Source organism: Callospermophilus lateralis, chromosome 1 (genome assembly GCF_048772815.1).
Source record: "Callospermophilus lateralis isolate mCalLat2 chromosome 1, mCalLat2.hap1, whole genome shotgun sequence".
Taxonomy (NCBI): Eukaryota; Metazoa; Chordata; class Mammalia; order Rodentia; family Sciuridae; genus Callospermophilus; species Callospermophilus lateralis.
This window is the reverse complement of record NC_135305.1, coordinates 16256523-16273485: the sequence shown is the minus strand read 5'-3', so window position 1 is coordinate 16273485 and position 16963 is coordinate 16256523. Positions and strand designations below refer to the sequence as shown.

At 44.7% G+C, this 16963-nt stretch overlaps 1 protein-coding gene across 1 annotated transcript; it reads left to right on the top strand.

The window, feature by feature from the left end:
- The first annotated feature begins 11468 nt into the window (after nt 1-11468).
- Tmem213 (transmembrane protein 213) lies at nt 11469-16660 on the top strand. Its single transcript, XM_076853192.2, has 3 exons — nt 11469-11580; nt 15502-15573; nt 16491-16660. The coding sequence occupies exons 1-3, from the start codon at nt 11469-11471 to the stop codon at nt 16658-16660; spliced, it is 354 nt and encodes a 117-aa protein (XP_076709307.1).
- The last annotated feature ends 303 nt before the right edge of the window (nt 16661-16963 follow it).

Sequence of the window (16963 nt, the reverse complement as noted above, 5' to 3'; positions counted from 1 at the left end):
TGCTTCACTCAGAGGGCGACTGTGCCCTTGCTCAGATGCTCATACCCAGGATTAGGAAGATACTGTGCACAAGAACAGGTTCAGCTGTACAGATCAACTTACAGGAGATCATCATCATTTAGAAAATGAAAGGGGTTAAGTAGAAAGCAAGCTAAAATGCTTGCAAGGAATTTAATCCAAAAATCATAATCCAGCTGGGCAACTTTTCTAAAAATGGCACCCAATGTTTCTGAACTCACTTCCAGCCACATTATCATTCAGATCATAAATTCTTTTTTTTTTTTCTTTCCAGTGTTGGGAATTGAACCCAAGACCTTGCACATGGTAGACAAGCGCTCAACCACTGAGCTACATCCCCAGTTCCAAACAGTGAATTTTCTCATGCACTTGAGCCTAACCCTATGCACCACTGGCCAGACACTGACCCCACCATTCATGATTCTTTACACTATAAGAAGGTGCCCAGGACAGAAGAGAATGAGTTGAGATTGCTAAAAAGAGAGGAACTCACATTCAACTTTCTCACTACTCACACACACATACACCGCCCCCACACACACACACATATTCCAATTCATTGACACTAACACTGTCATTGAGTTCATGTATCAGCACGTAGAGATGGAAATTATGTTCGCTGGAGCCAGGATCACCCCTGCCATATAAGTTGGCTCCCTCCAGCAATATGACTCTGGGCACTGGTACCATCCAGCATCCATTTGACCCTGACTTGTTTGCAGGTCTCTGTCCCTGGCGCACAGAACACCCCTGGTGGCTCTCTCCAACACCTCCTCAGCCTCCTGCCCCCTCCAGCTCCCGCCCCAGCCCATAGCTACCTGGCTTCTTAGCAGAGTCTCCTCCCGGGGGGCCCTTCCGCCAGCTTCTTGGCCAGACCTTGGTGGGGGCTGTGTCTTTCCTTCTCTTCAGAGTAGAGCTGCTTTACGTCGCTTTCATTGTCTCCTCACTTGCCACATCACACAGCAACTGGAAAAGAGATGAAGGCAAAGAACAGGTCATCCGACAGAGAGCAGAATACCTGAGCTGGTCTCGGATGGATGTCACCCACAGTCTCTCTAAGCTTCACACCTGAAGCCCTTCCCCAGTCATCTGCCTTTCCGTGATAATACTGACCGTAAACTACACTGTTGAGTTTCTTTTCAGTTTCCACCTCTACTTTATTTATTTATGTATGCCTGCTTAGATGCAAGTGGTACTGCACATCAACCCAGAAGCACTCCAACACCGAGCCACACCCCCAGCCCTTTTTCAATATTATTTTTTTTACTCTAAGACAGGGTGTCAATAGTTGCTGAGGCTGGCCTCAAACTTGTGATCTTCCTGCCTCAGCCTCCCAAGATGCTGGGATTACAGTCAACTTTCTACCTTCTTTTAAAAAAATTAAATTTCCTAGCTCATTTCTCTTTTTTACTCTATTTTACATCCTGCATTGAAGCAATGAATCCTTCTCTAATATAGACCACACTATATAAGCAATTATATATATTGGCATGCAATTGTAGTCACCTACTTAGTATATTGTCAGCATATGAAGGGTTATTTTGATAGTTCCTTTTCCATTGATGCTAATTTTTGTGTTCTTGTCTTTTCCTTGATTAGACTTGATTGATTTTTATCAACATTTGGCTGTTTTATTTCTTCTCTATTTCATATATTTCTGCTCCTACTCTTTTTTCCTTCCTACCATCTCATTTGATAATAATTTGATTGTTAATCTAGCTTCTTTCTGATACAAGTACTTTGTTATAAATGTTCATCTGTATACTGTTTTATCCCAGATATTCTGATATTTTAAGCTTTTATTGTCACTTAGTTCAAAGCACTTTTTATTTACTTTTCTTCCTTGACCTGAGAGATATTTATAAGTGTGCCATCTAATTTTGACTTTGTGTGTATGTGTGTGTGTGTGTGTGTGCGTGTGTGTATGTGTGTAGTGCTGGGGATTAGAACTCGGGGCCTTGTGCATGCAAGGCAAGCACTCTACCAACTGAGCTATATCCCCAGCCCATAAGTGTGCCACTTAATTTTGAAATAGTTGACATGTGGGGGTGGGGTTCTATATGTCTTAAGGTGATTGGTTTCTAATGTCATACATAAATCATGCAAGAAACACAGTCTGTAGGATTTCAAATTTTTAAAAAGTAATGGAAGTGCTTTTTTATATTGATTGTACTGGTTGCATACATTGTACTGGTTGCACACTGATCAAATTGCATACTTCAAATATAATATGTGCATTTTATTATACTTCAATTTTACCTCAATAAAGCTATGAAAAAAGTCCTGCATTGAGTAGGGAATTGTACCACTGGAAGAGAACTTGAGAACATCCAATCCACCTCTTCTAGGTTAGAGATGAACAGAATCCCAGCGAGGTGACATATTTACATGAGCGAACTGGTGACACAGCTGGAAGCAGAACATAAAAATCCTGACTCTTGGGGTCTTTTCATTTCATTGCTGTCCCTACCACCCTCTACTGTCAGGTGCCACACAGAACAGAGGCCCTCTGGGGGTCTCTTATCACCTCCAGTGAGTTCTGAGGACCCCAGACAAAGGTCTTCTCAAGAACGATTGGAGGCCAGGCACAGAGCCACACGCCGTAATCCCAGTGAGGCCGAGGCCGGAGGATCACAAGTTCAAAGCCTCAGCAAAAGCTAAGCAACACAGGGAGACCCTGTCTCTAAATAATACAAAATAGGGCTGGGGATACGGCTCAGTGGCCAAGCGCCCCTGAGTTCAATCCCCGGTACCCCCCACCAAAAAAAAAAAAAAAGATTGAAGACACCACTCCCCTGGGTTTTCCCCTTTGGGACTTCCCCCAACCCAGAGAGTCCCCACCATATCTCATGGGTAGTCCCATGGCCAAGGTTATGGGACTTCTCAATGGTCACACAGAAAGTGGCAAAGTGGAAACTGGAATCCAGGATCCCAACTCAGGTTTTTCTGTGTACCCTGGGGCCTGTGCACAGCATGGTCAAGAAGGTGGGGGAAAGAGAACCAGAGGGCAAAGGAAAGTCAGAGGCCAGAAAGACGCCGTAGGAAAGAAGTCAGGTGCCGGGAAGCAGGCCGGCCATCTTGAGTGGCTGTCTGGTCTCCTTTAGTTTCATGTGGACAAAACTGGAAGGGAAAACTGGCTGAGTGTTTATCATAAACATGGACCTTATTTCCCCAAAACCTTAGCTCAAAGTTACTCTTTGAGAACACACATCTCTGTTTACTAAACAAAAAATGAATCTGGCCACAAACACTGCTATGCCAACAGAACAGTTTGCCCAAATGACCAGACTGGCACTTGTCGGGAGCCCGAAACTGCCAATCACAGAGGAGACCTTCCTCAAGTGGTCTGTGAACTTCACCTTCAAATGCCCTTGCCCGTCTGATGCTAGTAACTCACTAACTTTTCCAGCAATTAAAACTGTCCCCTACAGGAACTGGCTGGCTTCCTTAAAAATCAGTGAGAAACCAGTCACCTGAGGTACTTGAGCAGCAGTCCAAGTAACAACCTGGAGAGGCAGGACCGGTCAGATGCAGCCATCCCAAACTCTAGCAGATCCCTCTCTTTCTAGGGCATTCTTGCCAGGTTAAGGATTAAGCCAGACGTCCTCTGAGGCTCCTTTCCAACATCAAGATCTGGCTGCCATTCTCCGGTTGCCTTTGGCTTTGTGTCTCATCTTTACATCCTGAACATTCCTGTATGCTCCTGCGCCTTCTGTGGTAGATCTTTAGCACCCCAAGAGCAGAGACTGTTGGCAAGCGGATTTCTGCACCATCTGCAACTTGAAAGTTAAGGGGTTTTTTTGTTTTGTTTTGCTTTTTTTAAATGAAGAAAAGATTCCTTGACATTAAAAAATGCTCTCAGACAATGAAACAGACACTAACGAGTGCCATCTACCTGTCCGAGGTGGCTGTATGGCTCTCCTGGGAAACAATCTTTTTTTCTCTCTCTCTTTTTCTTTTACATTGTGGCTTTATTAAAACACAATTTGAAATGTTTTTCAGGTTAGTCATACCATCACCAAACTTCATCACCAAAATCAAAGTCCACTGATTAGCACCAGCTCCTCGCCACAGAACCCAGAACACAAAAGGGGGTCAGGATCTTCTTCATCCTAAGTTTTACAGAGCTGGGGAGGGGCTTCTAGGAAACTATCTTTTTTAAAAAAAAATGTACTAACTTAATTTTATTTCTTTATTATTAAACAGAGGGGCTTCTAGGAAACTATCTTTTAAAAAAATGTACTAACTTAATTTTATTTCTTTATTATTAAACATTTACTATAGAAAATTTTAAAGACAAAATAAAAGTGAAAAGAAGAAAATAAAAATCACCCAAAATTGTAGCATCACATTTTGATAGGATGTTTTCCAAACATTTTTTTGTGTTACAAAAATGAAATTATACTGGATATGTAGACAAATATTTTTAATGCCTTGTATAATACAGTTTGTGTTTTCCCAATAATTCAATGTTATTCTTGATTTTTTTCCCTTTGTGGTGATGGGGATGGAACCCAGGACCCTGCACATGCTAAGCTACACCTTCACCATAGATACATTGTGTTTCAATCCATTATAAGCTGCTCCTAGGTGTGTTTTCTTTTTGTGGTACTGGGATTGAACCCAGAGCCTCACAAATACTAGGCAAGGACTCTACCATTGAGCCACATCCCAGCTCTTTTCATCTTTTTATTTTGAGACTGGGTCTTGGTAAGTTGCCCAGGCTGGCCTTGAACTTAGGATTCTCCTGCTTCAGTTTCTAGAGTAGCTGGGCTTGCAGGAAGGTTCCATTGCACCCGGGTCTAAGCTTTCATTTTCATAAACACTATAATGTTGAAATGGAGAACCTTGGGTGCACATTTTTGGTCTCATCTCTGGTAACTTCCTTGGATAAAGAAGCTCTAAAGGGCTGCACCATAGGATGAAAGGTCACCAAAATAAATTGAGGCCTGCAAAGCCTATCACTTAGCTATAAATCATCATAATTGCTGAGACTGGATTGACATGATGGCAGATTTGGGTTGCCCCCAAGCATCTGATTAAAGAACAACTACAATAAATTATTTCTACAGGAAGATCAGATCACCTTAAATTTCAAGTTAGTACTATGTACAATTGCATGGAGTTACAATTTTGAGCACAACAAAAAAATAACCAGGTTCACAAGAAAACATAACTACATGATTAAAAACCAGCAGAAATAATAGAAAATAGAAACACCAATAAGGGAGAAGGTGGCAGATGTTGAAGTTATTAGACCCAAATTTTAAAATAATTGTATTCACTCTGTTTGTGAAGATGAAAAATATAAACCAAATATCTTTGTAGATAACAAACATATATTTTTAAAAAATAAAATGAAAGTTCTGAAATTAAGAATAATTGGAATTAGGAATCCAGTGGGTGGCTGGGGGTGTGGCTCAGGAATAGAGCACTCCCCTTGCCCATGCGAGGCCCTGGGTTCGATCCTCCGCACCATATAAAAATAAATAAATAAAATAAAGGTATATTAAAAAAAAGAATCCAATGGGTAGTTACAAAGGTGGATTTGATACAGATGACAAGAGATTATCTAAAATATAGATAGGAGAAAAAATATCCAAAATAAAGCACAAGAAAACAAAAAAGTGGAAAACAAAGAATTAGAGGCAAAAGTTCTGTGTATAACTGGAGTCACCAAAGGAGAGATGAGAAGGATACAGGAGTAGAATTTGATGGCTGAGAACCTTTCAAAATTTCTGAAAGACATCAAGCTTGGGGCTGGGGATGTAGCTCAAACGGTAGCGCGCTCGCCTGGCATGCGTGCGGCCCGGGTTCAATCCTCAGCACCACATACAAACGAAGATGTTGTGTACGCCAATAACTAAAAAATAAATATTAAAAAATTCTCTCTCTCTCTCTCTCTCTCTCTCTCTCTCTCCCTCTCTCTTAAAAAAAAAAAAAAAGACATCAAGCTCCATATTCAATTGCCTACAAACCCCAGTGAGACAAATGAAAAGAAATTTATATCTGAGCACGTTAGAATAAAACTACTGAAAACCAAAGCCAAAACAAAAATGTTAAAAATGACCAAAGAAGAAAAAGAAACAAATTACCTACAAGGCTGCACCAGTCGGGCCAACAGTTCTCAACAGAAACAATGCGGAGAGAAAGAAAAAGAATGGTGGCTGGGCACGGTGGCACCCACCTGGAATCCCACTGACTCGGGAGGCGGAGGCAGGAGGATTGCAAGTTGCAGGCCAGCCTCCGCAATTTATCAAGGTCCTAAACAATTTCACAAGACCCCATCTCAAAAAATACAAAGGGCAAGGGATGTAGCTCAATGGTAGGGCCCACCTGGGTCCAGTCCCCAGTAACACACACACAAATTAGAATATCTTTAAAGCACTAGAAGAATATTTCTGCCAACCTTCAGTTCTAGACCCAATGAAAATATTTTTTAAGAGTAAAGGAAAAATAAAGAAATGCAGATAAGCAAAAACTGAGAGCACTGGGCACTCTGTGGGGGAATACAAAAAGCTGTTCTTCATGGAGAAGGGCCGCCATCACAGTTGAAAGACCAGTCACATGGAAAAGAATCGAGATCGATAAATTGATAAGTATGTGGATAGATCTAAATAAACCTTCATTTATAAAGGAACAATAATGACTTAATGGTAACTATGTATATAAATGGTGACTTAAGAGGTGTGGCATGTTTTTAACTTTAAGATGGCACATAAGCACTGTGCATTCGGTAGAAACCATCTTGGGAGGGTGCGTGCTGATCTCTTCCTGGACTATACCCTATGTCGTAGGATACTCCTGGAGAGCTGGACGTCAGGGATCCAGGCCAAGAGGAGAAGCGATGGACACTCCACAGTGTACTGTGTCCCTAAGCTAGGAAGTTCTGTAGGTTAGGGTAAAATCGATTTTCAAATTATGGTATTCTCAACTTACATGGTTTAATAGGACAGAACCCATTCAGAAGTTGAGGAGCAGCTGTTGAACGGATGTGGTAAGAAAGACTAAAAAACAGGAGTGGGAAAACAGAATTAAGTTCCAGGTCTTCAATTAATATATTAGATGAAGATGAAGAAATATATTCAATTAATATACTTGATGTCAAGGATGTATGTTGTAGCCTCTAAAAAATAAAAATAAAAAACAGAATCCAAAAATAGTGAGAAAAAAGGAAAAAGGAGCCAGGAACGGAGGTGTACACCTATAATCCTAGTGGCTCAGGAGGCTAAGGCAGGAGGATCTCAAATTCAGAGCCAGCCTCAGCAATTCAGCAAGGCCCAAAGCAATGTAGTGAGATCCTGTCTCAAAATAAAAAATAAAATGGCTGGAGATGTGGCTCAATGGTTGAGTGCCCCCAAGTTCAATCCCCTGTACCTCTACCCGCCAAAAAAGAAAAAGGAGCATAAGACAGATGGGAATACTGGAGAGCCTCTGGTAGGTTGATTTAAAGTTAAATGTGTCAGTAAATAGATTCAATATAAATAGATCAAATATCCATAAAAATCGTCAGACTGTGGGTTTTAAAAATCCAACACCATAGGGGCTGGGGTTGCAGCTCAGTGGTGGAGCACTTGCCTCACATGCACGAGACACTAGGTTCAATCCTCAGCACCACATAAATAAATAAATAAATAAATATATTTTTTTAATCCAACACTATACACATTTTTTATAAGAGACACAGCTGAAACTCCACAAAGATTTAGGAAAGTTAAAAGTCAAAAGCACTACCTGAGGTAACCTGGGGTGTTAAACGGTGATGTTTTATGGAAGGTTCAATTCACCAGGAAGGTGTCACCATTCTGTATTTGTGTGCACTTCAGTGACAGCCCCCGACACACACACACTTTTTTCCCTTAGTACTGCTCACTACACAAGGAGTCCATTTTATTTATTTTGAGAAACTATCTCACTAAGTTACTTAGGGCGTCACCATGTAACTGAAGCTGGACTTGAACTTGTGGTCCCCCTCCCTCAGCCCCCGGAGTCAGTGGGATTACAGAGGTGCACCACCACTCCCAGCGTGGCTCTTAAGTAGCAAAACAAGAAATCACTGGAGCATGTTTGCAGAAGGCAACGCAGTTCCGCTAGGCTGGGGTACAGGCCGTGGTCCCCAGCACCACACACAGTCAGAAATAACTAGAAGAGCCCCTCATGTGTGTAAAGTAAGACACACTTCTGAGAAGGCGGGGCAGGAATGAGATCTGTAGCCCAGGAGGAAGACAGCCTCAACCTCAGGAGGCTCCTTCCTTTTGGGTAATCCCTCCCTCGATCTGGGCCGCCTCCCATTGCCATTATGGAAAGCAAGTTGAATGAATTGCCCTAGGTCTGTCCAAACACAGTTCCAAATGGTCGGCTCCAGGCCTCGCTGGTTACTTTTATCAACACTCTGAAGGTCGGACTCTGGAGTTCTCTATTTTCCCTACCCAGGCATCCCTCGTTGTCTCCACATTCTACACCCATCCCTGGGTGGCAATGACTGAGGCTAAACCCCACGCGCTCAGGGCCCCACAGTCCGGGTCTGGTGCTTCAGCTCGCGGCATCCAGCGCCTGACGTTATTTTGTGAAAACACATCTGACAAAGCCACAAGGGGAGAACCATCAACCCCATCTGGGATCAGAAGGAAGAGGCAGCGTTGTGTTTGGGGCCTCGATCCTCCTCTGAATGGATTTTTAATTAAATGAAGACAAACGCCCCAAGTTCAAGGCCAGAGACGGACAGGTGGTAGAGGGGCCTATGGGAATCACAAAGGAAGTGTCTTCGTGTGGAAGAGCCTTCATAGACTTTGGCCATTGCAGGCTATGGGCTGTTTTCAGTCTTTTAACAGGAACCACAGATGACACTGGGGACAGTGAAGGCCCTGGAACCCCAACCTCTCAGCCACCCCACTCCAACTTGCACCACGGAGCCTGGTCACAGATATTATTAGCCTGGACTTTTTTTTTTTTTTTTAAGTATGTGTAACCCAATGCCAATCTCAAGCATTAAAAAAAAAAAAAAATCTTGAGAATGTTCCCGTAGAATGTCTAGCTTTGAGCAACACAACTTCCTGGTCCACCCTCCAAAGTAAACCAATGCAAAATGCATGAGAGGCTCACTGACAGAGCTAACTGCTCAGGGAGTTCTCAGCTGTGGACCTGTGGAAAACAGTTGATACTGGAGATGTTTGTGAAAGAGTCGCCTTGAGGCTCTCTTAGGGAATTAGTGAATTATTAGTGGGGTCAAGTTCAAGTACTTTCATCTGTTGATAAAGACAATGTTTGTCTTTTAATTGTTCTGCAAACAGCTAATCTCAAAGTCTCAAATCAAATAGCAATAATGAAAAGAAAGGAGGAGATACACATAATCCTTCCCCTTCATCTCCTCTGCGGGCAGAGAAGCATCCGCGGCTAGGATCTGGTAGGATGCTGCCAGCTCAGGTCACAGCTGCTATTCACACCACCTCCACAGCAGCCCACAGCAGGGTCATTTAAAATCCCTGGCTCTCATCTTTTGGGAGGGACATGCTCTGCTCACATCAAACACGTCCTGGGATTTTTTTTATGGGGCGGTAACGAGAGCTGTCGCTGTGGTTTTCATCTTGAGTCCATGAATCACCTGTGCCACCCTGTGACCCTCTTCATGCTGCCTACCAGAAGCTCAGGAAACACATGTGGCCTTCCGTGCTCTGAACTTGCTCGTGGACCTATTTCCTGCTTTCTAACCTAAATTTCTCCTTGCCTCGTTTCTTCTCATTGATCTTAATTTTATCTAGCTAGATTAATTGCAGGAACGCTTCCTTAAGTCCTTGGAGGATCCAGGTGAATAACTCAATGTATAAATAACATTATTATTCCCTAAAACTGCCTTCCTCCCCTTTCTCTGGTATTTTCAATGATGATCCTTCTATTAAAATGGTGGTTAAGGTTCCTAAGTAATTAGAATCTGCTCAACCTGAGCTAAGTGCTTGACATGAAATGCTTCATTAAGTGATTCAACAAACCCCAAGATAGGTGCTATTGTCCTGTTCCTTTTCAGATAAGGAAACTGAGACTTGGATGCATTCAGTAACTTGCCTAGGGCCACCAGGTCAATAAGACACAGGGCTAGAATTAGATCCCAGGCAGACCCCTACAAACATTGGACTCTTTCTGGATGCATCTGCACACATAGTCCAAATGTCACTTCCTTAGTGATCCCTTCCCTGCACCTCTCGGGTGCTCCTCCCTCTTTTATAGTCCCGTAACTGGGAGATTCCCTTGTTTGAGTCTTGCATCAAAATTCTTTCTTCTCTGCTTGTTCTCGCTGCTGGACAGTGCCCTCCTCCAGGGCAGGGACCATGACCCCGTCAGCTGTGAGTCCCAAGTAACTAGGCTGATGGCTTTCACACACAGGGTGAGTGTTCAATGCACAGTAGTGATCCCCACCCACCTGTGGTTTCCAGGTACCCACAATCAACTTCAGTCTAAAATACTGAATGGAAAATTCCAGAAATAACAATTCATAAGTTTTACATTACTCTCAGTACAGCATTTTGTTATAACTGCTGTTTTTTTTATTATTACTGTAATTTATAGATTGAACTTATACAGAGGGAGTTCAGTGCCACCCGGGGTTTCAGGCGTCCACAGGGGGTCTTGAGACATATCCTCCATGCGTAAGGGGAGACCACTGTACATGCTTGGGGCTGAAGGCAGAACTCCCTCCAAGTCACTACTCAGTGTAAAATCTTGACTTCGCTGCAGCCCCCAGCCCTGCATATAGAAGCTCAGCCTCCTGCTCTCCATCCGCCCAGTTCCCTCTCCTCAGCTCACCTACACTTACCTGTGCCATGGTCCCCTGAGCCCCTGAGCACTATCCTACCTTTGAGCCTTTGCTCACCTGTCACTCCCACCCCCAATGCCCTCCTCCCCTTGCCACCTCTCAAAATTCTATCCATTCTTCAAGGCCCAATTCGGATGTCATTTTCTTCAAGAAATATCCCATCCGCAGATGCAATCTCTTTACGCTGAGACTCAAAGTACTTTGTTCTAACCAACTCATTCCTGAAATGCTGCCCTGTATTTTAGTGATGTGTGCCTGTCATTTAAGCATTTTGAGGGCAAGTATCCATAGACCTGAGCAAAGCACAGTGCACATAGTAGGTGCTCGGTAAATACAAGACTGGGATAGGGAGTCCCCGCTACTCCTGCAAGCGGAAGAGGCAGCAAACTCCCCTCCAAGAAATACACTCATCTCCCCTCCAGTCCTCCCTTTTTTCTCAGTGGGGACAAATTTCATGTCAAGGAAGAAGGACATGCACTGCCCCTCCTCTGCTCCCCCAGCCAACATAGTTTGGTTTCCCTTCTAGAGAGGTGAGAGCAGGTGTGACAGGCCAGGTTTCCTTGGCTCCACCCCGTCCGTCCCTTTTCCCCCAAACACAGAGCAGAAGCTTGCCAGCTCCTGCAGCACCCGGCACTCTGCAGACATGGCCCACAGAGATGCCTCCCTCCGCAAGGCGCAGCACCTCACCTCTGCCCCGCGGGCCGCCCTGCTCCTCTGCCTGGGCTTTGCCTTCTTCCACTCGGCTTGCTGGGCAGGTAGAACTGTGAGCTTTATTCTTGGCCTCACAGAGGAAGGGGGAGGGCAGGAGGGAGGGAGGGAGGGAGGGAGCAGCAGGAGGGAGGGGGAGGGCAGAGGGGAGGGGGAGGGGGAGGGCAAGAATTCCTTGGCCAGGGTTGGTCCTGCAGGAAGCAAAGAGGAAAAAGGACTTTTTCACGGAGAAGGAGTAGGCAGGGGGTTAAGGGTGGGTGTGGGGTGGGGTGTCTTGGGTTTGCCTAAGACCAAGATCAAATACTTAACTCCTGGGCTGGGACAGGAGTAGCCACCTCTGTGGGCACTCTTCCTCTCTCTGTCTCACACACACAGAATTTGTCAGAATCTTACCTATCAGGGGACCAAACTGGTCTTCAGTGATAAATTTGGTTGCTGGTTTCCTGGTGGCTCCTCTTGCTCAGCTCCCCCCAGCTCCCCCCAGCTCCCCAGCTGTTGTGATTGGCAGTCTTCCCTCACATTCAGGTCTCACGTTCCTTACTGAAGCCCTGTCCTTCCTGGCCACTGTACTTCCTCTGCCACTTTCCCAAAGCCTGGAAGCTGCCAGTCACTGCCAGTCACTGCCCACCCGTCTCCTGCCTCCCCAGGGTACCTGTGGCGCTGGGCTAAGCCCCACCTCTCACTCTCCCAGGGGGCCTGCACCTGGGGGAAGGGGGGCCTCACTTAACTTTTGCTGTCGCCAGCTTTGATCTTGTCTGAGTTCCCTGTCTGCCCTGCACCCAGAGACTCTCCCGGTGCCAAAGCCAAGCCCCATCAAGTCTGCACCTCTCTCTCCCATCTTAGCATCTCTTGTGGCCACGGCCAGAGGGCTCAGTGTGGCTGCCCAGACCCACCAAGTCTCCCTTCCACCCTAGTTTCCCCAACTTACTAGCTGTGTGACCTTGAGCAAATTGCTTCTCTTCTCGGAGCCTGTTTCCTGTTTAGAACATGACAGTGAAACTGCTGAGTTACAGGGTTGTTTGTGAGAAGCAAATGAGATGGCTGCTTTTAAAGAATTTACAATAAGCCGGGCGTGGTGGTAACATGCCTGTAATCCCAGCTGCTCGGGAAGCTGAGGCAGGAAGATCTTAAATTCAGAGCCAGACTCAGCCACTTACAGAGGCGCTGAGCAACTTAATGAGACCCTGTCTCAAAATTTTAAAAAAGGGGGAGATGTAGCTCAGTGGTTGAGAGCTCCTGAGTTCAATCCCTGGTAGAAAAAAAGAAAAGGTAATTGCACACACAATGATTGTTAGCAAGTATGGTTAACAAGTTTGTCTTATTTCCCAACTTCCACCCTCCTCAAACATGGCTATTTAATTTTTCTCTGCTTTACCCTCACAGTTCCTTGCTCACGTTGCGGCTAAAAAAAAAAAAAAAAAAGTTGATGACCACGAGGCAGAGGCAGGAGGATCACAGGTTTGAGGTCAGCCTCAGCAACTTAGTGAGGCCCTAAACAACTTAAAGAGACTCTATCTTCAAATAAAACATAAAAAGGGCTAGGGATCTGGCTCAGGGGTTAAGCGCCCCTGGGTTCAATCCCTAGTACCAAAAAAAAATCTCCCTCAAACAAATAGAGCTCAGTGGTAGAGCACCCCTGGAGCTGATTCCTGGTACTAAAATAATAATAATAATAATAATAATAATAATAAAAAATGTAACTCCACTGAGCTGTTCTTCTTCCCAAACGGGGCAAGCCCCTGGCTGTTCCGCTCATAAGGGAGGAGGGTGATATTCAGGTACTTAGGAATTTTTACCTGAGCTACTCTGTTTGAACCATATAAAACTGCTGTTGTGAAATAATTTTTTATATATAAAAGTGGTAATTCATGGGCTGGGGTTGTGGTTCAGTGATGGAGCACCTGCCTCATACATGTGAGGCCCTGGGTTTGATCCTCAGCACCACATAAAAATAAATAAACAAAATAAAGATATTGTGTCCATCTATAACTAAAAAACATTTTTTATGTGGTAATTCATAACCTAATACTGGCAGTTAACTACATTTTCCCCCACTCACTTACTCTAGGCAGGAATATCACTACTCTAGGTTTAGAGGGGAGATGAAAGTCAGGGCGAAGGGAGTTAAAATTCCAATGTTGAGGAATAAATGTCTCCAAAACAAAGACCAAGCCCTGAGCCATTTAGTTGTAAATAATTTACAGTAACAATCAGATTTCATCAAGGTAATTTACCGTCCCTTAAGCAGGACCCAGGAGTTGCTTAGGGATTAGGTGGCATAAAGTCAGTCTGGGCAGCAATTTCATGGCTTTGGCTAAACAGCCTTCCTCCTTACTCTATGACAACAGGCACCTGAAGGACATGCTGACCCACAGTCAGTCGAGTGTTGAGAGTTTGCAAACATTTTTGTTTGGGTTTGATGTGATTTTTTACATTCCCAACAATGCAGATTGAATAGCAATATAATTTCCAGAAAGTTCTCCAAAATCAATGTCTGGGTTTTGATCTACCTAAATTAGCATTAGTGATAATAGATCTTTCTTGGATGGTGGGAATGTTCCATTACCGCATTGTGCTTCCAATATGGCGGCCACCAGCCACATGTGGTGATTGAAATCTGAAACATGGCTAATGTGAAGGGGAAGCTGGCTTTTTAACTTCTGCTAATTTTAATAAGTTTAAATAACCACAAGTGGCCAGGGGCCACTGTATCAGACAATGTGGGCCACCTGTCTTTCATTCTCAGTTGTGAAGGAACATGGCAGTGGCTTGTCTTCTCAACATGCTTACATTCATCTCCATCCCCCAAACCCAGTGGGTATTCTCTTCTGTCCAGATGGGAAAGGGTTAAACTTCCAGCTTCCTTGAGACAAAAGCGGCTCTTTTAGAATTCCTGCTTAAGTTCTTTTCTCTTTTCCTTTCTCCTTTTTTTTTTTCTTTTTTATTATTCTTTGCTTACAAGTTGAACAACAAATTTAGGCACTGCATATCTGCCAATGAGTTTGTAGGAGACACAATTCAGTTGACAACAGGGAGTTAGCTTTGTCGCATACAGACACCTACACTGGGAATTCTGTAACACTTTCACAATACTCACTACTGATTGACACAAAATCCCAAACCCTGGACTGACTTACACGACTGTTTAATTTTTGTTCCTCACCACGTGCCTGTGTAACAACTTCACCATCATCAGGAATAATGAATCAAGGTCAGATTTCAATGTTGACTTGTCAAGATTTTGAAAGGAATTGAAGTCGTTGTGAGAAGACATTCTAGATTGTTCCGTGATTGTTTCAATATAGACTGGAAAGGCCCTTTTATAGCTACATCTATTTGCACAGCTAAAAATAGAGTGTGGCAAGCTATTTATATAGCAGGCCTTTGGTCACTGAAGGGCAATGAAAAATGAAGATAAAGTGATAGGAAAAGGGGAGTGGATTCCTCGCTGGCTGGCTGGCTGCCAAAATGAAAAGCCCAGACGGGGGGGGGGGGGGGGGGGGCTTGAACAACAGGAATTCATTTTCTCATCGTTCTGGAGGCTAGATGGCCAAGATCAAGGTATCAGCAATTTGGCCTCTTGTGGTTGCAGATGACCTCCTTCTCCCTGTGACCTCACATAGCCTTCCTCCGTGCACATGCATAGCTGGAGTCCCTTCCTCTTCTCATGAGGACACTAGTCACGCTGGCACAGGACCCACCCATATGACCCCTTTAACCTTAATTACTTCCTTAAAGGACCTGTCTTCGAGTACAGTCACGTTGGGCATGAGGACATGAACATATGAATTTGGGAGGGACACAGTTCAGTCTACAGCAGGGAATTAGCTTCATAAAGCTTCAGTATACCTGCACAGGAAATTCTGTCACACTTCCACAGTACTACCGAGTGACACGATTCCAAAACCTATGCCTGGGAACAGTGTTTCCTTTTGCCTGAGACGATGTCCTGTCTTTTCTTTCAGAAGTCAGCAGCAGCAGCAACAACTCAACCTTGACCACCCACCACCCAGGTCCAGGGACCCTGGAACAGTGCCCCAGTAAGCTTCTGCCCTCACCCCAGAGCTGGCCCTGGAGCTGCGAGAGAAACTTGAGCCCTCCTGCTTTCCATTGGCTGGTGTTAGGTGACCAAGTGCCTCCCAGGCTTCCTGGGCACAGGGTGGCTCTGCCTAGTACCATCTGCAGAACAGGTCTAAAAGCTGTCCTGGCTTTGATCCCAATGCAGGCTTATGGTCTTTGGTGCAGGTGGCTGTAATGACCCAGTCCCTGGTGGGCAGTCAAAGATGCCCTGGGTTCAAATGCTTGAAAGAAGTTTGGAGGGGGAAGTCTACAAAAATCAGCTAACCTGAACAAGACAGGCACTTGGTTTGGTCCCCTTTACCTATTTCTGTTCATTCTCTACTTGAGTATTTCCAGTGGCAGGAGCTCGGTAACAAAGAAACACCATTACACATCTAATTAGTAGGAAGTTTTCCTTTAAGCCTGGTCCCTCTACGCTGCTGTCATTCAATGACCAAATGAGTTCACTCCTGGTCATTTATAAAGAAGGTAACGGGCAATCATATGAAGTGACAAGAATATGACTTTGGAGTCTATATTGGGTTTGAGTTCTCTTTCTGCCATCTTCAGACCTTGGGCAAGTTACAATATCAATTGATTCACACAAAATGGAAATAGTAATTGTACCTACCACAAGGCTGGGGGTCTAGAATGGTGGTTGAGTGCATGCCTGCTGGAGGAGGCCCTGCAGCACCAGAATAACAATATTAATAATAATAGTGCCTGTCATCTTGTGAGAAACATGAAAGGGAAATCGTAAAGACTTGGCATGGTGCATGGCATAGTCAGTGCTTATTAAATGTCAGCTCTCACGTTGCTCATGTTCTTACTGAGATTAGAGGAAGAGCTGGTGGAGCTGGGCTGATACAGCTTGCCATTCTCATCTCCCGTCCCCCAGATGTGGACTTCTGTCCCCAGGCAGCCCGGTGCTGCCATGCTGGAGTGGATGAGTACGGCTGGATCGCGGCTGCCGTGGGCTGGAGCCTCTGGTTTCTCACCCTCATCCTGCTCTGCGTGGACAAACTGATGAAGCTGACTCCAGAGGAGCCCAAGGACTCGCAAGCATGAGATGAGAGTCCCAGCCCTGAGAATGGCCTCTGCCATCACTGTGTGGGTCGCAGAGGGCGGGAGGAGGGCAGCCACCATTATTCTAAAGCCTTTCACCTTGAAGCCTCAGCTGCTTTTATTCATTCATTCATCCATTAATTTGATGCTGGGGATCAAATCCAGGGCTTTACACACTGCCACTGAGCTACGTCCCCAACCCCCCTTTACTACTTTGAAAAGGGAAGGAAAAAGAGAGAGGGGTCCAAACAAGCCAAGGCCAGCCAGCCCTCAAGTCCCACTCCAGAGGGTCTTGGCACCCCATGA

Coding starts and splice junctions, on each gene's coding strand:
- Tmem213 (XM_076853192.2), top strand. CDS start 11,469: ATGGCCCACAGAGATGCCTCCCTCCGCAAGGCGCAGCACCTCACCTCT. Junction 11,581..15,501: donor CCACTCGGCTTGCTGGGCAG/GTAGAACTGTGA, acceptor TTCTTTCAGAAG/TCAGCAGCAGCAGCAACAAC. Junction 15,574..16,490: donor GACCCTGGAACAGTGCCCCA/GTAAGCTTCTGC, acceptor CCCGTCCCCCAG/ATGTGGACTTCTGTCCCCAG.